Raw genomic sequence first — 24,871 nt, 5'->3', positions numbered from 1 at the left:
TACTGACTACACTGAACTTTTGTTCAAAGCCACCTAAATAAACTAATATCTGGGAACGGACAGTAGTATTAGTACTCTATGGGCCTCTTATTCCCTCAGATATGATTTTTCAGCACACAAAACTCATTCAATCTGCTTCATTAACTATAATTATCTTTAAGATGTAGGCTTAGTCAGTATTTCCTTGGTATTGTTTCTGAAAGTGACTTCATCATGTATATGCGGTTAACTCATATCTAAAGCAAAGTGAGTCAGAAGCAAAGCATCTTACTTTGGGTTTACAACAAAACCATAGAATAGTCCAGCCTCACAATAAAAATACATACACTACCCAGTACCCACAAACAACTTGAGTGGTTTGTAATTCCAATTTTAGTGATGTAGCTCAAGGGTCACCACTAGTATTGAGTTTCTATGTGCACCCTGTAAATGACCACTGAGGTCAGACTATTCTGAGTGGAAACAGCACTGGCCTCTCTGCAGCATGAGCGTCACTGCATTGTTTTTAAAATGGTGAAGACAGTCACCACAAAACAAGTAATAGAGGCTGGAGTAAAGGGTTTTCTCACTTTTCTGAGCTGCTGTTCAAAAGTTCAGAGTTAATAAAACGTTTTAATGTTTTTGATAGAAGTCTCTTATACTCATCAAGGCTGCATTTATTTGATCACAAATACAGTAAAATATTGTGAAATATTATTACAATTTAAAATTAATAAAATATTATAAAATTAATGAATAAACTAAGCGTGGTGCTTCAAGAGCATCTGCGTTCCAACGACAAGCTGCCTGTTTGGTGTCTAAAGACTACCCGCTACTCTTGAGCTTCCTTCATGTTTGTAAACTTAGTCAGTAGCCTACATGTACACCGTCGCCATTTCACACATTACTTCACACATACCCACTCACATTAGATTCCCATCTGCACATTCTGTGTGCTTTTTATTTTCATGATTATGCAAATGCTATTTTCTGCTCATGCACTGATACCTTCAGCTATTGTTGAACTGTGCAAAGCCAAAAGGCTAAGTCAGGTATTTAAGGAAACAGGAGTAGAAGTCATTGATGGCTGACACTGAAATGATGTCCGTTCCTGATTTCATGCTGAAATTATTACTGGTCAGTTTAGACTTACTTCTTTGCTTATACCTGTGATTAAATGAAGAAGAAAATAAAATGGTAACACTTTAGAATAAGGTTCCATTAGTTAACGTTAGTTAATGTATTAATTAACATGAACAAACAATGAATAATACATTTATTACTGTATCTATTCATCTTCGTTAATGTTAGTTAATGAAAATACAGTTATTCATTGTTAGTTCATGGTAATTCACAGCGCATTAACTTATGTTAACAAGCACAATTTTTGATTTAAATAATGCATTAGTAAATGTTGAAATTAACATGAACTAAGACTTATAAATGCTGTAGAAGGATTGTTCTTGCTTAGTTCATGTTAACGAAAGTAGTTAACTAACATTAACTAATGGAACCTTATTCTAAAGTGTTACCAACAAAATTATTTCAGTTCATAATCTATAGACAATAACACTGAAATAATTTTATTTTCTTCTTCATTTAATCACAGGTATAATCAGGATCAAATCTAATCTCAAAAATCCTAATTTATAACCTAATTTTAATATTGTATATCTACTGTATATACAAGTGTTGGGGAATTCCTTGAAGAGATACACAGTAGACATCAGCTAGATATTGCACATAATATTTTGTTTATGATGGAACACAATCTATAGAATAATTATGTGTTTCCAGCATTATGCAAGGTGGTAGAAAATCTCTACAAACAGATAGACTGCATTTTCCTTTTTGCCATATTTCTGTAAAATGGTCCATATGTAAAGTAGGTTCATGTCCACACAGCTTCAACTGCAGTGTGGACATGAACCTACATTTCAATTCCCCAACACTTGTATATAGATATACAATATTAAAATTAGGTTATAAATTAGGATTTTTGAGATGAGGCACCCTAAAATCTGATAGCCTGGCATACTCCCAGATTTTACAAGCCCTTGAAACTGAACCTTTCTTTTGGCAGAAGGTCACCAACACCCTGTGTTTCTTGTTACTTGCTCATTGTCTATTAACTGCTTGTACCTCTTGATGTCATCTCTCGTGGTGTCCAGATGGTAAAGGTACATAGCATTAGATTTGATCCTGACGCCAGCAGTAAAAACTTGTCCAGATAATAAAACTGTGCACTTCTGATGGGCTTTACAAACTGTTCATCTCCCTGGAGAACCATGAAGTTAAACAAACAGTGCATTAACAGACAGCCAGTAACACATATCAACATTGCAGTTTATTAATAGCCTTTAAATAAGTGCAAAGTGCATTCATGTCACAGCACATAAAATTCAGCACCATATCAGCTTAAAATATCACAATCTCAGTCATTCTCTCTTTTTACCAAAGATGGAGTGTGAAGAGATAAATGAGGATAGAGGAATGTTGTTTTTCTGTCTGGATAATATGAAGCTAATGAAAGTCAGTGAGAGGCAGTTTGGTGAGTGGAATATGATTGCTACTGGATATTTAATGTACTTCTTGTATGTGTGTTTATGTAGCCTCTAGCATCATGATTTTTAATGCATTTTTGCCTCCCAAAATGTGTGCAATTACAGTGTGTTCCATTAGCATCTTTACCACGTTAGAATGAACGGTTTGCTTTTATTATGCTACTTTTGAATTATTATTCTTATTAGTAACTATTATTTATTATTTTTACTGTTTATGCTACCAGCCAAACATTTGTCTGTGTTTGCATGCATACTTTTGCGTACTTTCTATCCAAAATGTCTAAAATGTTTTTATACTCCGCTTTCAACATTAAGTAGCTCTGTTTATTATTGCAGACTCAGGATTTTCTCTTTAATATAAATGACACAAACACAGATGCATTGGGTCATATTTGGCTCCAGATACACACACAGATGCACAAGTCTAGGAGGCTGAGGGTGGGAAGACACCAGAGAGAGAGACTCTGAGCCAGAATGTGACTGAAGAAAACTGATTTGAATGAACTTCAGTTGTGTTGGGGGTTCTGGGAAAGAGGGAAATTAGGGTTTAGAGAGGTCTGCAAGTGTTTAGAGCACTGATGTGCTGACCAGGGGCCTGCACAGATGCCATTGACGTTCCAGCAGAGGAACACTGCCAAGAGAAACACTTCCCACAGGCGTACGCATTCAAATGCAAATTAATTTTTTGAATCTTAAAACTTTTTCTTCACATACTTCGCTTATTGGTTCACTCTGAGCTGGACTTGACGATAATTGTAGGTACTGCATAAGCTCAGAACTAATAGCACTTTTTAAATTGCTCATGTCAGTGCAAGGACTGTATTTGTTTTAATTGTTGATACGTTACCATGGTCAGAACAGGTTCAGAAGCATTTGCGGTCCAGATGAAAAGGGTGGGCTCCTTAGAGGTACTCAAAATCCACCGCTTACTGTGACTCCAGAATACAGTATTCACAGCCTTACTGTGCCCTACAAAAAGAAAAGCAATAATTTTCATGCCAAGGACCCCAAAATTCATCTTCACCTTGCAAGGGACTCCCATACCATAAATACAAAGGTATAGGCAACTATATATGATTATAAAATATTAAATAAGATGAATACATGTTTTAAACCAAGGGTGTCAAACTCGGTTCCTGGAGGGCCACAGCCCTGCACAGTTCAGATATAACCCTAATAAAACACATCTGACCCAGCTAATCTAATCATTTAGGCTTATTTGAAAACTACATGGTATGTGTGTTGGAGCAGGGTTGGAACTAAACTGAGTTTGACACCTCTTTATATTAGACTATCATTTGCCTGCTGGGATTATGTGATAGGTAGGTGGTCAGATACTTTCTTAATTGCTGTTTATTTTGTTATTGAGATGAAAATGTGCAGCACGTATTAATATAATCATCTTAATGCCGCTCTCAGCAGTGTGGGTGGCATTGTGATTTTCCCCAACAAGATATTGCTGCAAAGGCATTTCAAACATCTTTTTACCCCTAAGAATGAAAAAGGACATCACTGTGAGTATATCAGGACATTAGTCCAATGAAAAGAGCATCTATTTCAGGGACAGGAAGGGCCTCCAAAAGTCAGAATTCCCCAACTGTCAGTTTCAGTTGTCAGTATCAAGTGCTGTCAGAATGGCATGCAAAAATCAAATACTGAATCAATTCCTTGATGCCACTCATTGAGGAAATGAAAATAAGAGACATGCAAAGGAATGTTACAAAAATAAACACTACAGATTTGAAGCTATCCCACTACCTGTGTAGACAGCTGGGGTGCTGGTGAGTGAAGAGTTGTACAACAAAACAGAACCATCTCCAGGGCCTCATGCAATCTGCTTTCCATCTCCTAGACACAAAAATAGAAAATAAATATTTAAACAAATATTTTTATTCAATTCATGACACTTTTAATGTTTTACTATTTATTACTGTTGTAAAATATATTTTAGAAATTATTATAAATAAGTCATGCAGTGTGACATAATTTCTGATTGAGCATTTTCTGGTTGTGCAGTACAAAGACATTTCACAAGTTTAAAGCCTAGTGTGATCATACTGTTCCTCACCTGAGTACTATAGAGAGTTGACAGGGTTGGAGTTGTGGAAACTGTCAAATGGGCATAAGGCATATATGGCGCTTCAAAATGTGAAGGATTTTTACTTACGAGGCACTTCCTGTTGAAAAACAGTGCATTATTTTTTTTTTTTGCAAAAGCTACAATAGTCTTATTTAGTACTACTGCATTCTTGAGACTCTTCACTGAAACTGACAGAATACTTACGTGTTTGTGATAGATGTTGTGGAAGAGTTGCTTTTCTTCTTAACATTGGTCTTTAGTCTAAACAGGGTCCAACTATAAAAGAGATATATTTTATAGCTTATAGACCAATTCCTGAAAAATCCAAGAGAACATAGTTTTTCATAGACAGGATACTTGACTTGGTCAAGCAGATGCAGCAACAACATTTGTGATGTGCTTCAAAGATTTACATTTACTCATTAAGCAGATGCTTTTAATCATTCATTTATTCAAGTTTATTTGTATAGCGCTTTTTACAACACAAATCATTACAAAGCAACTTTACATAAAATTATGTTTCTACAATATTTAGTAGTAGTTTATAAGTGGTGATTTAAAAAAAAAAAATGAATATTTGAAGAAAATTGTGTTTGTTGATTCAGGATTAGCATCATCTGGGGTCCTCTGAGGGGGTCAGCATCATTTCTTCTCAGGTGATCCAGACTGGAGCTTGTGTATATGTATGAAAATGTATGAAATAAATCCATCCAGAGTGTCCAAGGTGCAAAGTGACTTACAAATGAAGACAATGAAAGCAATCAAAATCAACAGAAGAGCAATGTTATAATGATGAGTGCGATTCTACTAAGACAAACATCATGAAGGTCCCCTTGTACATTCAGTACATAATACTGAAATAATAAATATGGCAAAAATGGCAATAAAACCTTTCAGTAAAGTGAGTCTAAGCAGGCCTGTACACTCAGTGTTTAAATTAATATTTATGCTTGATACCTCAGATTAAACTCTTAAGTTACAGCATAAAAGATTTTAGGTGAGAGTACAAATAGAGTCATTTACTTTAATTCATGTTTAAAAAGGCTACCAGCACACAGCCTGAGTAAATGTTTCTATAGAATAAGCTTCTTTGCCTATTAATTTATTTAATTTGACATATGCAGCCTTCTATACATGTCTAACAGTTTCAGTATGCACACTGAAGGGATATATTTCATACATTTTCAGAATGACTGAATGCTCACAACTACTGTTGCACATTTAACTTACTAATTTCAATTTCCAAAGCCTGAAACCATGTGAACCATATAAAAGTAAACCTGAATCCATTAAGTTTGTTAGACTGCTGTGTGGTCTACTGACTTACTGAGGAGCTGTATTGTATCCTGATGACTTCACTTGTGTGTGAAAAACCAAAGGCTGATCCTTTACACTCTTCTGACAGCTCACACCTACAAGTCAAAAAGAGAACAGGTTAGTCATGTAATTAAGCTTTGCCTGTTTACACTCTGAACATTACTCATCTATCATAATTATATATCACTAACACTATAATTTGAAATAAACTTGATATAATAATATCAGTGACATTACTACACACTTAAGTCATTTAGCTGATAATGTATCAAGGTTATATCAAATTATAGTGGTAGAGGCATACGATTATATTTTCTCCACCATTTTTATGACTCTTATATCACTCTAAAGTCTCTTTCTGCTCACGTGATGAAATAATTTCAACTTAAACCATATTTCACGCCCATATATTTATTTATTTGGTAAATCTTGATACTGTACAATCAGCTTGTCATTATTTTAAAATATACCCTTTCAGTTTATTTTTTTATATTTAGCTGCTGACTGTACATTATACCTTTTTAAGAGTTACTGACACAAAATGTATACAAATAAAAACTTATTCAAAAGTCATTCGAAAGTCATATTCCAGTAAAAAGATGTTATATGATACAGCCCGAAGAACTGATCTTTTTCAGAGTTTTCTTCACTTTAGTGAGCTCATTTTTTCCAGCTCCATTAAAACTAATGCACGTTTCCAAAAATGGTTCCCCTGCCAAGCACAGGCTAAATGTATATTCTGAAAAGTGGCTAATAATTGCAATTACTTCCTAAAGCAGAGGTTTCCAATCCCGCCCTGGAGGGCCAATGTCCTGCTGAGTTTTGTTCCAATCTTTCCCAACACACTTGCCCGATGGTTTCTTTCTAGTAATCCTGAAAATGCTGATTAGCTTAATCAGCTGTTTAATAAGGACTGGAGCTAAACTCTGCAAGATAGTGGCCCTCCAAGAGCAGGACTGGACACATCACATCTGTAAAATCAGTCAAATTTATTATTATGCCATTAATTTTTGAGATTTGAACTCAGTTCCTGTCTTTTGCTGGCTTTGCTGTTTTCTTGGGAAACACTTCCAAACAACTTCAACGACTTAAAAATAAACTGGTAGCAAGTCTCGGCCAAGAACCCTTTATCCTTTAACTTTGAATAAATTCCACCATATATTGAGAACAATCATTATTGTAATTACTTTAATAATACAAAAAAAAAAAATTAGTGCGGGTACTACAAATACAAATGGGAAAAAAAACATCTATGCGCTCTGGACAACATAAAGTTCCTGTCATGAGATCAATCAATATGAAATCACGTATTCTTCATAGATCATACTTATTACTGTGGTATCCAAAATTATTTCAGTTTACATTGGCAAAAAGTACTGAAACAGCGTATTGAAGAAAGATAGCAGAGTCTGTTCTTTGTCAACACACCACATCCTGACATAACCCATTATTCAAGAATATGGCACACTGTTCTGAGATCAGCCTGTTATCAGACCTTCAATCACAGACCCTAAACTGCTGGATCCCGACTATAAGTGCGTGTCAAAGCCCGGCAGTATGAAGAAAATGAGTTGTCCTAGTTATGGTATTGACTTAGGCCCCAGAAAAAGCTATGGAATAAATTTAAACCTCTGAGGATGTGTAACTCAAGTAAGGAAGAGAACTAATGCCTAGTTGGAGATGGAAGAAGAGTAAGGGAGAGAGAGGGAGAGAGAAAGAAATAATGATGATGGATTGCTTTTACATCCATGAGACATATAAGACAAAAAAAAATCATTATGCAGTTAAAACACTCAAAAAGGGGGAAATTTGTCTGCAAGCATAGAAGAGGTCTAAAAAGTAGTTTGACATTTCTTCTATTGGTTTAACATAATTTTGACCAAAGGAAATAGAATGGAGGTACTACAGTAGGTCAGTATGTGGGACACAACATTTGACCACATTGCTGAATTGCTTGCAAAGTATATATAGTGAGACTTCTTTCAAAAACATAAACACAATCTTACTGACCCCAATTTTTTAATGGTAGTGTAGTTTATATTATAATGGATATATTTCTTTGTCTTTGGAAAGATATGCAAGGATGAATCATGCAAATTAAGACCAAGATCATGTGTTGAGAAAATAAATAGGGTACATTTTGATTTAGCACTGAGTTTTTGTGACGTGGTCTGTGCCTGGTCTCTTCATTCTGTGGTTCTGAAAAGCCTTTATCTTTGTGACCTCAGACACCAGATGGCATTAGGCTGTTATATAAAGAGTGACAGTTTAATTTCCATGTATTGTACAAGTTTTTCTAACTAAAAAGAATCCGGCTGTGCCTAATGACAACTTTCTTTTGAAAAGCTATAATCTGGCAATGCCAGAAAGATTAACATTTTGGACAGTAAGGAGTCAGCATCATAAATATTACCATGGGGGGTGTCAATGACATTGAAATGCTAGTCAATCCAAAGGTGTTTTTTTTTCTTTGGCAACGAAAAGAGTGCGTGTGTGGTTTTGTAAACTCCAACCGATTTTTCTCTGAGGTTTTGGGCCATGTTTTGCCAGCTCAGCATTCAGAGGGGACATAGTCATCGGAGGAGTACTGAAAATAGAGGGAAAAAACAACATAAATAGACTTCTATTACTGGAAATAATAAAATAAAGCATTTTCCATTGTGGTAGTTGACTAGGGATAAGGTTAACAGTCTATAACAGACAATACGTCTACTGTAGATAATTCTGTCTTAAACCAAAATCAAGCACTGAGTAAATTATTATTGGATGGGGCTCAAAATTAAACCCTGGGAATTCTAAATCCAAGCACCACCTGGCCAGGGTCAGGAACCTCATAGAGATTGAAAGATGAGTGTTGCTACCTGGGCACAGCTGAAAGTTACTCATCCAGAGAGACGCCCATCGCCAACCTAAAGCAGAGCCCACCCAGCCTGGCACTTTTAACCTCTAAAAGGGCTACTGAAGTCCCAAATAGAAAAGTCACCAAAAAACACATCTATGCAGAAAGAGAGAATTTGGGTAGTCATTGTGTTATACGGTCTCACACAGATCACTTTCCTCACAGAATGCAAACCAAAGCCAAACCTTGTAAAAGCTTTACATCTTAAATAATCCTGGCTTTGTGAAACCATAAACTGCTAATTGCAGGACTGTAAAAATACCAAAGGTGGTATACATGTGAACTCTAGAGCGGCTTTAGGTTAACAATATGGATCTTTAAAAAACGGTAAAAAAAAATGTAATACTGTAAATATATAAAAATACATATTAAACAGATGCACAAATATGAAAAGTTACTGCTAGCACAGTACTTAAATTGCCACCAAGTTCATCAGAGATGGCCCATGACCCTGCCATTGAAATGCTTAGGTCACCTGTCAAGAAAATAAACTGCCACTTCATTATTTAAAATATTTACATACTATGGTAATTATGTTTCATGGCTCAAAAAAAAAAAAAAATCTGTTTTGGAACTTGATTTTGGTATGGAATAGATTAGTGGTAAACCAGGAAGAATTAGTACATTTGAAAACTAAACAGTCATTCTTCTTCAGAAAAACAGAAAATGGCACCATGCTGGCACTGTATGGATGGCGTATTTTCCCAAGCTTCAAGTATTTTTAGGAAGCCATTTGTTATAATTAAAATCATGATGTTTATGCATATTTCTGAGGTGAATTTTGTTTTGAGGTTGCAAGATTTAACCAATGTTATCATTAAGTGTACAGGGACATGCACTGACTTTCTATCACTCTCTAATGTATCATAATCCTGGAATCCTTGGAATCCTCCCAAGCTAGGAGACTCAATCCTTATCTGGTTATCACACAGAATACTCACACTTTAGAGTTTAGTTGAACACTTTAGTTGAATGCTATTTTTAAAAAATATCATTTTTTTAAATATATGCTACTATTGTTTTTACAATAAACATACCGAGGTAAAATATACTGTATCAAATATTTTCTTGAACAATTGCTTAATTTGAAACTAAAGTATGTTTATGTTTCAGAGTTAAGTGAATACTTATGATGCCTCTGAGTGGAAGATTCATGAGAAGCTCTGAAGTATCCAGGTCAAGCCGTTATAGTCCATCAGAACTTCAGATCCACACACAACTTTCTCAATGTAAAAGGCACAAAGAAGAGACTATTTACAAAAAGACACAACAAAGAACTAAGCCCTGGTTAATGTAACAGTATACAACAGAAAAAGAAAAGAAAAGAAAAAAGATCTATATTGTATAGACCCACTGTAGAAATTCACGCCCATATTGCCACAAAGTCTCTATAAAGAACATCTATGAAAGCATGTTATATTAAACTACAGTGGCAGAATCTAAGAGATTGATAAAATAAGAGATCTGATAAGAGATTGCACAAGCTTCCTCTAAAAGAGAACTACACTAAAGCTTTGAAAAACTTGATTTAAGTCAGTGTCTTACTGCAGTTTTTATGTTTTTAGTATTTCAGATTTTTGTGACTTTGCCTCTTCCTTGGCCTCCCTTACTTTCTGGGTCTGCAGGCATTTCTCCACCAGTGTTTACAGAAAGTGATATTACAAATATCAGAATATAATTGACATTATGCAAAAGTTTTCAGGTTCAGTTCACAAAGCCATCTTGTCATTAAGCTGTAACTGCTGTTTAGACACCATGAAATCATAAAAGAGGCTTCCTAATTGGACGTATTCTGCCATGAAAAATCTGTTGAAAAATTATTTTTTACGCCTGTGAAAAAGACAGGTGTACCATGCTTTATATCTCTACCACAACTTTACAATACTATGACTACTACAGTAATGAATGTTATCATACATACTGTGTGCTTGTGAATACATTTTGTCTGCCCTACATAATTTCTTACCCCAAATATTCAACAATTGCCCAAACGGATAAAGGTGAACAACAATAACAGACCAAAAACAGCACTTCTGCTGCAGGCTAGTATGTCTGGACTGCAGTTTCTGTGCCCAAATTCTCAGAACAGGCTTTGCTGTCTCCACTGTTCCTCTCACATCATTACGAGTCGCTCCTGGAAAAGCAGACCGATGAAGCTCAAGTGAGATCCTTTTCACTTGAAGCAGATGTATCGTTTTCCGCAGTGAGGTAGGCACATGAAAAACACTAGTTATACACAGTCTGAATTGTGGCTTGTGGGTTTTTTCTAACCATCTGGTCTATTTTGAGGTGAGCTGGTTTTTCTGAGATTTCTCCCATGCATCTGTTCAAGCTTTGAAAGGTCCAGTTTTGTCACCAAGCGGCATTTGTGGTCCACAGGGAGAGTGTAGCACCAAAGCTTGAATCACAAAGATATTCCAACATAAACAAAGTGGTATATGGATCACACACGAGAGCTTTAAAGAGTGTGTGATATTGACCTGTCCGTCACCAGACCCTGTGATGAACTGACTGTTTTGCTCCATGAAGAACAGACTAAGCAGTGGATACACTGTGAAACAAAAACTTTAGCATCTTCACTACATATTATCTACATTTACAAGCTATTTGTGAAGAACCTCAGTTTCTGTTGTATAAATATTGGTGTTAATAAGTATAACGCGACCATTCAAAGAGAATATCTCCCTTCTTCACATCCCAAATATAATTTAAAAAAATGAAAAAGAAAGAAAAAGAAGTAATATATATGCATAGATCTATGTATATATATATATATATATATATATATATATATATATATATATATATATATATATATATATATATATATATATATATATGGAATACCTGTATAAATTTCACAATATACAGTACAGACCAAAAGTGTGGAAACACCTTCTCATTCAAAGATTTTTCGTTATTTTCATGACTATGAAAATTGTAAATTCACACTGAAGGCATCAAAACTATGAATTAACACATGTGGAATTATATACATGACAAAAAAGTGTGAAACAACTGAAAATATATCATATTCTAGGTTCTTCAAAGTAGCCACCTTTTGCTTTGATTACTGCTTTGCACACTCTTGACATTCTCCTGATGAGCTTCAAGAGGTAGTCACCTGAAATGGTCTTCCAACCGTCTTGAAGGAGTTCCCTGAGAGATGCTTAGCACTTGTTGGCCCTTTTTCCTTCTGTCTGTGGTCCAGCTCACCCCTAAACCATCTCGATTGGGTTCAGGTCCGGTGACTGTGGAGGTCAGGTCATCTGGCGCAGCACCCCATCACTCTCCTTCTTGGTCAAATAGCCCTTGATGCCTTCAGTGTGACTCTACAATTTTCATAGTCATGAAAATAAAGAAAACTCTTTGAATGAGAAGGTGTGTCCAAACTTTTGGTCTGTACTGTATATAGAGAGAGAGAGTGAGAGAGACAGTAAAAATACATATTACATACATACACATATTTCATTTGGAAACCAAGGTCCTAGAGTCTGGAGGAAGGGTGGAGAAGCTCATAGCCCAAGTTGCTTGAAGTCCAGTGTTAAGTTTCCACAGTCTGTGATGATTTGGGGTGCAATGTCATCTACTGGTGTTGGTCCATTATGTTTTTTGAAAACCAAAGTCACTGCACCCGTTTACCAAGACATTTTGGAGTACTTCATGCTTCCTTCTGCTGACCAGCTTTTTGAAGATGCTGATTTCATTTTCCAGCAGGATTTGGCACCTGGCCACACTGCCAAAAGCACCAAAAGTTGGCGTTGGCGGTGCTGTTGGCGTGCCTGTCTGGCCAGTAAACTCACCAGACCTGAACCTCAAAGAGAATCTATGGGGTGTTGCCAAGAGGAAAATGAGAAACAAGAGACAAAAAAATGCAGATGAGCTGAAGGCCACTGTCAAAGAAACCTGGGCTTCCATTCCACCTCAGCAGTGCCACAAACTGATCACCTCCATGTCACGCTGAACTGAGGCCGTAATTAAAGCATGTACAGTAAATGAACATACTTTCTAGAAGGCCAACAATTTACTAAAAAGTTTTTTTTTTTTGTCTTATGAAGTATTCTAATTTGTTGAGATAGTGAATTGGTGAGTTTTTGTTAAATGTGAGCCAAAATCTTCCAAATTAAAAGAACCAAAGACAAAAACTACTTAAACTGCACTGAATTTATTTAATACACGAGTTTCAAAATTTGAGTTGAATTACTGAAATAAATTAACTTTTCCACGTCATTCTAATTTATTGAGATGCACCTGTATATTAAAATCTGTACCTTAAATGTTCTGTCTTCTGATGTTGAGATGATAAGATTAACATTCCATGGACAGAACTCTGATGCAGTCACAGGAGCAAGAGGAGCTCCAGATGCCTCCTCTTTCTATAGGAATCACAAATACAGTGGCCTCAAGTTTTGGGTCTTCATTTAAAAATGTTTATTGTTTTATAATTTGATTTAAATGTGTTTTATTACATAATGCTAACATGTTATTAAGTTTAAGTATGGTTTAAGCAGATACATGCTGTTTGAATGATTTATGATATACCATTTATTTCTGATTTACATGACAACAAGGGGCTTATTCAGATTTTTTAATACACTAATTTACTGCTGGTTTCATATGAATATTTCAATGTTATCTCTCATCTTTATGGGCTGGTTAATCACAGTCTGGGTAACGGAATGTTCTACATGCAGACTTTGTTCTGCATTTCATCTGGAGATGGGTCAAAGAAGGCATTTGTTTCCTTTTTACCGTTTCAGCATACTGCTTTTGTTTTCCTTTCACTGAATCAAAATCGTGTGTATCTTATTTCATACCTCTGCATTCAATAGAGACACTCTGGAGTCGGAGCATGTGGCCATTTTTTGCACTCAGTGGACACAGCGACAGATGCACCAGCCTGCCAAGCAATGTGCCAACAACTCTACCTGAGGATATTCCACCTGGAACAGAGATGTCATGTTCGGGAGATGAGACAAAAAAGTGATTGACAGAGAATATATTTCACAGAAGATTATTCTTAGGTGTCACAGTTTTATATGCTCTGCAGACTAGCAGAATTTTTCTGTCTGATTCTGAATCAAGGTCTTTGCATGCATTATTACCGTCTTTGATCAGTGTGTAGCAGCGATCACCGTCCCAGACGATAACATTACCTTCAGAAGCACTACAGTAGAGGAGACAATCTCTAACCATCCCAAAAGCCATGGCAGACACATCACCATGGTGACCACTGAGCTCCAAGGGAAACATTAAAATAAGATTTAAATGTTAACTTTAATTTTTTAATGCTGTGCAACAATGTAGTCCTATTAAATGTTACAAATGATGGCACACATTTTTCTGTTACAGTATATTAAATGGCTATATTAACTCTTTTTATTCCCAGAAATGTAAAAAATCCTTTAATATGGTATTGATGGTACTTGCCTTTATGCATAATTCATAATAAAAAATATGTCATAAAACAATATTTGAAATACACTATCTTTACATAGTTTCTACATTAATTTGGAAATTAAATGTGAAAATATATTTATGATCACAAATTGTAAAGTTAGGTGAAATTAATTCCAGCAAAATATGTGAACAATTGGTTATTTTTTTCAGTCAGCTGAGAATAATTATATATATTGGTTTAACGAAAATAAATATAGGTAAACAAGAACCTCCAGGTTGTTGTTTTTCATAAATTCTTATATTCTTGTCCTGCCATGGGTACAGGACAGCAGGACAGCTGCAGAGGTGGGACACTGGCTTGTTGCAAGTTAAAGAGAACCTCTCAGTAAAATAAGGCACCGAGGTCACAGCAGCCATGGAGATCTCAGTAGTCCCCAGTAACAACACAATGAGAAAGTCCTAAATGTTTAGTAGGGCAAAATAACATCTAACTGGCCCAGTTTACACATTCCATGAATACAGTGAACAAAGGTGTCATGCAACTTTTTTTTAAGCATCAGTGGATAAGATATCCACTATATTATAAAACTGGATACATATCCACTGTTTTTAATTTATTGGACTTAACGTTATATGTTAACAAACTGGTCCCAAACTAGTTAGCCTCTCTAAGAGTCAGCTTAAATGAAGACTTCTGAAGGTTACGCACCTGCTTTTACTGACCATCTGTTGAAAACTAGCCCTACGTTGTTTTAGTGTTTTTTTTGGAAAGTGTCAATGACATAAGCTGCAAATTATTGCGTTCATCACCTAAATGTAAAATGTATTGCTCTTTAAGTATTGCAAATGTAACCCATATATAATTATACTGTAGGGTTCATTTACTATTGAAGTTAGTAATTAAAATGTGTAAATAGTTTTTGTAAACCTAGTATACAAACCTAATACAGTACCTAGTTAAAAAAGGGCAAGTAATTCATTTTCTATGCAACGGTGCCCTCTGGTGGTAAACTGCAGTCAGTCCGTCATTGAAATACAATTGTTACAATATTTATACACTGCATATGACAAGTAATAAATAATAAATAATGGAAGCAGTAAAATGCCGTCGACGATGTACAATGTTATAATTTGTTCTTGTATAGAATATAGATTTTAGGTTATTGTAAATATGTTTTAATCCAAGCTCATTACAAAAATCCTTAAAAAAGGTATAGATTTAGATTCTGAATCCTTCTACAATAGATACAATAATAGATACAATCCTTCTATTGTTTTAAACTTAAAAAAACTTAAATTTCTTCAACACTAAAAGTGTCTTTAATCCTATATTAATGTTACAAACGCTACATGTTTTCACCAACAAACGATTTGCGAGATCATGCCCACATCTGGCTTCCGCCAATGACTCTCAGCCAAACACACTGAGCTATCCAATCATAAAAGCGTAATCTACATATGCATCTATTTGGAAACGCCCCTTATCTTAACCGACCAACCAGTCTTTCGCTCCAGTCCGTCAATCATCTCTCCCCGCCCAGTTTTCTGACAGAACGGAAGCCGAGATGGGTCAAACCAGCCCATCCGGATAACAGAGACAAACTTGGCAGCGAGCGGATGAACTGGTCGGATCTTTGTTCTTCACAGCCAGACTATCAACCTCTTTATATTTTTGCGTATCGTCCCTTATATGTCTCACATTTATATCAGTACTATATAGAATACTCCTTCCCTTGGCACGTTGCTTCAGCACAGGCATATACTTTTTGAGCTAGCATATTTTCCCAGTGTTTTTAGTTCACTCTTCCCCCCCACCGACGAGGTTTTATTGGACCAAGATAGGCGGCGCGGGCACCAAGATGTCGAACCGGATGGTGTGCAGAGAAGCGAGCCACGCCGGCAGCTGGTACACGGCCTCAGGTAGAGCCAGAGACCCGAGAGCGGCCCGGGCCTGAGGTCCGGTGTGCTGCTTACCCAAGTGTGTGTGCCTGGTGGTGTCTCAAAATATAGTGAGCTGCCTATCTGGACAGCATTTTGGGACGTTCAGCACGCTCAAAAATGCTGCCTAGGTAGGCAGCTCACTTTGTTTTTAGACAGAGCCTGTACGATCAGCTGGGAATTATTAAATAGATGTGCCTAAAATGGTTTAAAAACCACAGGGCGAGTTTCTTCACATTTGTACATTTTTTTTTCCTGAATATATGGTCTTTTAGAAACTAATTAACTATTTAAAATGTGAACTAAATCATATTAGCTCTATTTTTTTAGAGAATCTCTTTAAAGGGATTTAATTCTGCTCAACAATTAATCTAAATCTACAAGAAAGAAGTGGGCCTCGGTCATGAAATGTCATTTAATTTGTCTTTGTATTTAGAAGATCATTTAATGGATTACTTTAAATGTTAAAAACGTTTTTGTATATATTGTTTTTCTGTTTTTCATTGAGCAGACAGAAAAGATTTGCATTTCAATTCAAGGGCCATTATTTAAATCGACCGCACTGAGTTGTCTCTCTCATGTTCGCCTGTTATGGTTTATTTCTGTGTTTCTATTGTAAATGTGTAGTTTCAGTGTGTGTGTAACAGCAGCTGAGAACAAAACAGGCCATCAGTTAGCTGGTTAGCTTATAGCCGGTGTGTGTGTGTGTGAATCTTTCCTACACGCAAACTACACAAACTGAAACCACAGATTAATATGCCATCCACGCTAACTTTACCCAGACCTACTTTACTGGATGAGTAAATCCAGATAGATTAACTTCTGTCGCAATTCAGAAGGCTGGATTTACTCTGCTAACGGCTAAAGCTATTTAATGAAGTTCATATGACAGCTGTACATGACAGCTGTGTTTTCATAGACAACAAAACCATGTTTTTCATTAATATTGATGTCTGGTAATGCTGTGTTTATTGTTATATCGGTCAGCATTTATGTGCAGTTCCATTCCAGTAAATACAGTGAGCACAGTCAGCACATGAAAGTCTTTAGAGGGCCGGTGCTGTTTTTTTCCTCTCATGCAGTAACAAAGGATGCGTGACAAAAGCCCAGTGCTACACACACACACACACACACACACACACACACACACAATAGATCATTACAAGTCTTGTGGCTTTTACATTATAATCTGTGTTTTGTAAGCTGCCACTATCTGTAGAGCTCTCGTTTTGTCCAAAACACACACTTTTTGTGTGTTTGCATATGAAGAAGGCTCGTCTCCAGCAAATAATGTATAATGTAATGTGTTGAAAAAAAGTCCGGTGAGTCCATACATGTACAAACATGCCTTTATTTTCAGTTAGTTTTCAGATCATGACTAGTTATTATTCATCTTGCAGTGACAACACTAGCCTATTAGTTTGGGAGTGTCAGTTGGACAAATTCTACAATGATTATATATAAAATTCATATATTGACCATGTCTCAGGAAAGCTTTTATCATTTTTTTTTTAAGACCTGCAGTTTTTTTTATAAATTTATTCATCTGTATTCTCCATGTGCATGAGATTAAGTTATCTCTTACACTACATTATATAAAAACAGCACTACAACCACAATCAACCCAATTTTTCTAAATATTAATGCACGCATCAGGCATAAAAATTCAAATCAGTCAGACACTAAAATAAATGCATTTGCACATGCATCAATATTCATTCCTTACTGTTCTTTGGAATATCATTAGTGATGTAATTGTATGATTCATTACAGTGTAGAGATGTGATTAAAAACTGCTAAAACTTGACCAAATTGGTTGTATTCTTATTATTCCTTTTACAGAATCAGCGGAAGTCCATCTGTTCACTGGTTCTCAAAACTGTTATCTTGTCCTGTCAGACTCTGATAAGAAAGTCATTAGAACCGGGACAATGGCACTGTCTGAGGCTGAAATATTGCTGGAATTAACATTCAAGAAATTCACAGATTAATTTTTGATTATAATATCTTTTAGCATGTTGCGGTACTGAGGTGTTGCTACAATGAATAAATATACAGTATATTTAATTTTGTCAGCATTAGAGTGATGATATTTTTTTTATGATAATGATATTGTTTTTTTATGATGTTGATACTGAATGTCACTTCACTTCACTTGTTTTGCATTCTGCCAATAGAAATTAGGGAGTATAATGGGCTTAATGCAAATTAAATACATATTCATGGTGCTGTATTTATAATAGCCACAATATCTGTCCTGAAAATAAAATGTAAATTATAAATAAAATATTGCAGAAATATATAATGAACATGGTCTTTGTCATGTTTTAGATTATAAAGCGTGACTTGTAATGCCTTGAAATGATACGGTACAAACTAGATTTGGAAGACATTCAAATAAGCTTCCCAACTAAAGTGCCAAAGTTGTAAAATTATGTCTGCATTTTTCATATTTTCTAATGACATTTTCCTCTGTCTCTGTGATTAGGATCCCAGCTTAGCGCACAACTTGAGGGCTGGTTATCTCAAGCACAACCTACAGCCGGTCCAGCTAGAGCCATAATAGCACCGTATGTGGAGAGAAATGGACAAACATCTTTTTTTTCTTTTTTGCGTCTGTTTCAGCTGTCTTTCTGCATTCTTAAACCTTTAAGTCTTTTGCAGGCATGCTGGCTACACTTACTGCGGCGCGTGTGCTGCCCACGCCTACAAGCAGGTGGACCCCTCCATAACGTAAGTGGCTCTCTTGAGCTTCTTTAAATTCTCTTGAAGTAGCCGTATTGTTGCGTGCCGTGGGGAGAGAGGTAACTGCAGCGCTTTCTTATTCATCAGTCGGAGGGTGTTCATTCTTGGCCCCTCTCACCATGTGCCACTGTCTCGCTGTGCCCTCTCCCCCGCCGAGGTCTACAGAACACCACTGTACGACCTCAGGATCGACCAGAAGGGTAAGGAATCTCATTTTTTCCCTTGACAGGATTAAATGCTGATTGAATAACAATGCACAGAAAGATGTCATGCAGATTGTTTTTTTATGTCTGGCTCATTTGCTCTCAAACTGAGCTTGGCAGATGAGATTGCAAAATGTTCAAATTGTAAATGACTATATTTGTTATTATTTCATAGTGTTCTGGCTATAAACATAATGAATGTGCAACAAGGAACCTTGACAGATGATCTTTTATTTGATGGTGTTCATATTAATGAGGTTTTGTGTAATTATAATTATAACTCCTCGATGCAAAACACAAGGGATTTAATTCTCCCTGCCCCATCTCTTTTTCTCTGGCAGTTTATGCTGATTTGTGGAAAACAGGCATGTTTGAGAGGATGAGTCTGCAGACAGACGAAGACGAACACAGCATTGAGATGCACCTGCCTTATACCGCTAAAGCCATGGAGAGGTAACAACCAGATAATGAATATCTTCATCTTGACCGTTAAGGAAACAGGTCACACAGACATGGAAATTATGTAATCATTTACTCAACATAATGTTGTTATAAACCTTTATGACTCTTTCTTCTGTGGAATACAAAAGACACTACTTCACAAAACATCTCAGTGTTTTTCTCTCTCTCCATACAGTGAAAGTCAAAGGTGGCTCGTTGTTTTGCACATTGTTGTCTTCCGTTATGTGCACAAAAACAGTTCCTTCAAAATATCAAAAGTATTAATAATAATTCATTCAGGTTTGGAACTTCAAGCGCTATCCACTGAATACCTTGGATTCTGGGAAGACTCGATGCTTGAACCATTCAAATAAAATAAAAACCTACCATTCAAAGATTTGGGGTATTTTTTAAATAAGTTAATACTTAGAATGTTATATTTAAATTGATACTGAAAATTCAGCATTGTCAGAACAGAAATGAATTGTGGTACTTAAATATAACACAGTTATTCTTAATTGTAATAATATTTCAAAGTATTACTGTTTTTAAGTACTGTCTAAGCAAATGTAGCTTTGGCGAGCGTTAGAGACTTCTTTCAAAAACATAAAATCTTACAGACCTAACATTTGCAAACTTTAATTTATATAACTTTTATTTAGGAAATAAAGAGCAAATGCTTCTCTAAAGGAACCAATATCATTGGTGTTGGTTTCAAAGTCTTATCTTTTGCTTTTTAACCTTGTGTCAGTGTTGCACTATAGCAAAAGTATAAAGGATATAGCCCTTTGTGGTTTCCTCTAATTATCTTATGTAGTCTCTCTATAAGACACACGCATCCTTGTGTAGGACAGAGTCTGCCCAGGGAAAAAAATATAAAGAAAAGGAAGAAGGTTTCACCTCATCTCTATGCAGAGGCCATGAGCAGCGTTATTGACCCATAGTCGCACTCTCAAGCTCATTCATCTCTGCCAGATCCACTAATTATGTTGTCAGGATCTGTTTACCTAGTGTGGCGCCTCTAATTAGTTTGCCGTGATGGATGTTCTGTTGTTTTATTTTTTATGTATGTTTTTTTTATATTAATGCAGGAGGCACCAACCACTTCTGTTTTTCCATTAAAATATTACAATATGTGCATCCTCTTAATTTGTTTGATTATACATCTGGGTAACTTTTTTTTCTCACAAGCAGACCAATTAGTTGCTGAGCAACGATAATATTTCTAAAGGTTTTCAGCATTTTATTTTTTTTTTACCACATTTTATTCTTACACCTCTGCAATTTGGGAAAATTAAAACCTTTGCAGAACTATTGATTTGACATGGGCACAGATTTTAATAAATTATATTTATAAACATGCAAATGTCAAATCTCCATCTGGGAATTGACAAATGATTCTGGTTTGTGCTTTGTTTTGCAAAAACAGCCATAAGGATGAGTTCAGCATCGTCCCTGTGCTGGTGGGAGCTCTGAGTGAATCTAAAGAGCAGGAATATGGCAAGCTGCTTAGCAAATACCTGGCTGACCCTTCTAATCTTTTCATCATCTCCTCTGACTTCTGCCACTGGGGTTTGTGTCCACTCACACACTTGAATTTTTCAACTGTCAAAAAAACTGAAAATAGTATCAGTTATAGTCAGTAATCGGTGAAGAATTTCCTGTTTGTTGAAATGAGATGTAGTGCTGACATCCTGTCAACAGTAAATCTACTAGGGTTTGCACCGATGAGTGGTTTAGTTCTGACACTAGTCAACACATGACTTTCGGTAGTTTTTGAATGCTTGACATCAGTTTTTTTTAGTTTTTTTTTGTCATTAACTATTTATTCAGTATCCGCCAATTTTCCTATATAAACGTAACAGTGCGTGCATATTAATTCATATAATACAGAAAATCCTTAACACAAAATATATAATATTGCATAGACCTTAGAGAACAAATTAAAAATGTTTCTCTATCTTTGTAATTTCCAGTAATCCAGTAAAGGCATGACATCGGTTTAATGTAAATATATAATGATAACGAAAGCAGCATGTATCTGGTAAAGAAGATGCTTTCCCTTGTCATCCAAATCAAATCGGCATCACAGACATTCTCTCCACTCTCACACTCTCCATCAATGTGCTAGACTTGCCAGAAACACAGGCTGCCTGCTGCCTACATAGGCAGCTGACTTCAATGGCAGCATTCTAATTGAAATAAACCTCATAAGAGAGTGTTTTGGAATGCTCTAAATACGTAGGAACCTATACAAATATCTCTTTTGGTTTTTATGTGCCTCCTCTGGTTTATTGATTAAGTTGAACCTTTTTTTTGTCTATTCTGCAGGTCAACGTTTCCGTTACACCTACTACGATGAAAGTCAAGGGGAGATCTACAGATCTATCGAGCACCTTGACAAAATGGTAAACCTGTTTCTATACCCTGTTTCTTCTTGTAACACAGTTAATGTCTGACATATGAGGTTTACATGCAAGTAGCCCATTATGGTTTGGGATACACAATGTGCTATAATCCTATTGGTGGTTCTTGAAAAAAAGGTGATGGAATTTTTCTCCAAGCAAAAGGGTAATTGTTATGGTTACTGTACCATGGAAGCCGGCAATTCAAAGAATAAATTTAATACTTTCCACCCAAGACAGTTTGTCTAAAATAGCAGATGTTCTTAGCAACCCAAACCTCATTAAAGGCTTACCAACTGGGCAAAGCACTTTTGCCTCTGTAGGGTAATTATTGGACAAGGATCGCGTTTGATCTGGAGCTCCTTCCATGAAATATCCATTCATCATCGTGTTAACGAAAATCCTTCTTGCTTATGGAAAGTTGAATATTTTATACCAAGATGTTGTGTTGTGCAATTTAACTACACCAGATGTCAAATTGCAAAATTGGAGAGTCATAAATAAAACATTATTAACATTAAGCTTTGTTGATGTCAGTGAAATGTATGCATGTTAATTTCCTTTTTTTTAGGGAATGGGAATTATAGAACAGTTGGACCCCATCTCCTTTAGCAATTATTTGAAGAAATATCATAATACTATTTGTGGTCGCCATCCCATCGGCGTTCTTCTAAATGTGAGTACCTTCATGGGAACGACTTCATGAATTTCCCCCTGGGCATCATATTTAGCAAACCTCTATAGACTCAATAAAGCAAAAGCAAAATAATGCAAATAATGACTACTCTTTAAGCATGGTAATTAGCCTAGCACTTAACTGTCGCAGAGCTTTTATTAATGTCGCCCCCCCACCCATAACTAATGTCTTGCCAACTTTCCGCTCTTTCATTATGAAGCTTTCAAGATTACAGTTTCCAGTCTAAAAGCATTTCTTTAGTGTTGACTCTTCATTGATTCTCCTCACTCCATCAGGCTGTGGCGGAACTGAAAAAGAACGGCATAGACATGAACTTCTCTTTCCTAAACTATGCGCAGTCAAGCCAGTGCCGAAACTGGTCGGACAGCTCTGTGAGTTACGCTGCTGGAGCTCTCGTCGTTCATTGAGGTGAACTTTCCCAGGAGCCACGGAGCCTCCTAGAAGACCCCAGCCCCTCCCACCCGTATCCCCATCCTCCCTCGCCTCTTCTATAGGAAGGACATACGAAGCTTGTTGCATCTGGGAATCCTCATACATACTCCGAATCCAGATGTAACGTTAGATACTAACCACCTCTTCCTACAGCTTTCCCCGTACCCCGTTTTCCACATGAGGCAACTTGGATGATGCTATAGCTTGAAGTACAGCCGCAGTTTTTTGGGTGTTGCAAGGTCAGATTTTTGGTTGTTTTTTTTGTGTGTGTGTTGGGGTGGGCGGGGCTCTTAATGAGGCAAAATCCACTTTTCACCCTCCAAGGACGTTAGTTGTCCGAAGAGCCCTTGTGTAATTTAAAAGCAAGACACATTTAAATTTCAAATAAAATAAATAAAACCATCGACATCGCACTCTTTTTACAAGTCTGCATATATAATCTACATAACGTCTCACTAATGATAAATGATGAGAAAAAGGAAGTTGACAGACTGCAACATGCTATGTCCATGTACACCCTGAGAATTGTAGTAATAGCTACTGCGCTGGTCCTGTTGTAGTTTTTAAAAGGGCTACACAATACCCACTAACCCTCCACTGTTCTGGATATACCAAAAATAGTTTTTCTATCATCTAATCTTTTATTGTAGTCAAATTAATTTTTTTTCTGATTCTTATATTGCGTTCTGTCTATTTTCCCTTTGTAATTACTATTATTTAGCTTTCTAGTTTTACTATGCGTTTGACATATAATCTCAAACTGTGTAAGCATATAGTCGTGTTTGAAGTCTACAGGAAGTGCAGTGCAGTTCAGACTGCCTCAGAATGGCTGTTCTATCCCTTCAATCCCAAAACATTTAAATTGTAAGGGGGGGGGGGGGGTAGTTTGGTTATTGCGAAACATTTTTATTTTCTCATACAAGTTAGCAGCATGTTTAACAGTCGACTAGTAGTTTGTGATGCACACCCGTATCGAGGAACCGCCGAAGGTGGATTTTCTGAACGGTATAGGCATTTTGTCTGGCTTTCCTCCTTAACCCATCTACTCCCAAAGAGCACAATGCAGCAAGATGTTTCCTGGGTAACCATCGGAAGGAAAATGGCAAGGCTCCTGGACATCTTCATCAAGGTTTAAATGTCTCAAACCAAATCCTCAAACAGAAATCAGACAAAGCATGTCACACCATGCAGATGTGCCTTGGGTCAGTGTTAAACATGTTTTTTATTTGGTCCTGTGCTCTCCATCCTTGTCCACCCTTCATTTACAAAATAAAAAGACTTGATTTAGTCTGTGTGTTGAATCAGTTTTCACCATTTTCAAAGTAGGGGAAGAGATTCATTGGTTTCTCCCAGTAAATCACCTGTTCTTATACTGTTAGAATTGTTTATTTTATTTTATTTTTTTTAGTACTGTTTATTATTATTATTATTATTATAACTATTATTGCGTAGAAATTAACAGTTCACACGTTGTCAAACCTATGTCGAAATTAATTGAAGCACTCCTTAACGGAGTCATTTTTGAATCTCAGGTTACACTGAAGCATTACAGAATTCTCGCCAGATATGACAAGGGTCATGGCTGATGTTGCAAAGAAACAATAAAGTGTAATGTCAAACGTTATTGTGCTGTGGTTTCTTGTGGTTATTGTTTGCGATTCCTGTGTTTGTCACGTTTACGAGCAGTTGGTGAGTTATTGGAGTCAGAGTTGGTCAAGATGAATTAAAAATGCCATGTATTAAAACAAGTCATGTGCTTCTCTCCCAAGAT

At 36.3% G+C, this 24,871-nt stretch overlaps 2 protein-coding genes across 2 annotated transcripts; one reads left to right on the top strand and one right to left on the bottom strand.

Annotated features, from left to right (window-relative positions):
- Positions 1-1,022: 1,022 nt before the first annotated feature.
- LOC113057471 (WD repeat-containing protein 27) lies at positions 1,023-14,656 on the bottom strand. Its single transcript, XM_074559854.1, is given in 22 exon segments — positions 1,023-1,146; positions 2,122-2,162; positions 2,165-2,257; positions 3,391-3,512; positions 4,302-4,391; positions 4,612-4,635; positions 4,638-4,720; positions 4,828-4,899; positions 5,951-6,035; positions 8,454-8,527; positions 8,802-8,935; positions 9,247-9,314; positions 9,976-10,062; positions 10,869-10,973; positions 11,111-11,237; positions 11,320-11,404; positions 11,505-11,542; positions 13,111-13,215; positions 13,657-13,704; positions 13,706-13,782; positions 13,945-14,087; positions 14,514-14,656. Coding segments are annotated over 22 exon segments (1,968 nt in total).
- Positions 14,657-15,810: 1,154 nt separating this feature from the next.
- On the top strand, positions 15,811-24,724 carry memo1 (mediator of cell motility 1). Its single transcript, XM_026223598.1, has 9 exons — positions 15,811-16,159; positions 18,666-18,747; positions 18,842-18,910; positions 19,010-19,122; positions 19,467-19,578; positions 20,996-21,138; positions 21,898-21,974; positions 22,543-22,647; positions 22,944-24,724. Exons 1-9 carry the CDS (start codon positions 16,099-16,101, stop codon positions 23,073-23,075), a joined length of 894 nt encoding a protein of 297 aa, XP_026079383.1. The 5' UTR covers positions 15,811-16,098; the 3' UTR covers positions 23,076-24,724.
- The last annotated feature ends 147 nt before the right edge of the window (positions 24,725-24,871 follow it).

This window comes from Carassius auratus, chromosome 38 (assembly GCF_003368295.1).
Source record: "Carassius auratus strain Wakin chromosome 38, ASM336829v1, whole genome shotgun sequence".
NCBI classification, from domain to species: Eukaryota; Metazoa; Chordata; class Actinopteri; order Cypriniformes; family Cyprinidae; genus Carassius; species Carassius auratus.
This window is presented reverse-complemented; position numbering and strand designations above follow the sequence as displayed.

Coding starts and splice junctions, on each gene's coding strand:
- memo1 (XM_026223598.1), top strand. CDS start 16,099: ATGTCGAACCGGATGGTGTGCAGAGAAGCGAGCCACGCCGGCAGCTGG. Junction 21,139..21,897: donor CTCTGACTTCTGCCACTGGG/GTTTGTGTCCAC, acceptor TCTATTCTGCAG/GTCAACGTTTCCGTTACACC. Junction 21,975..22,542: donor TCGAGCACCTTGACAAAATG/GTAAACCTGTTT, acceptor CCTTTTTTTTAG/GGAATGGGAATTATAGAACA.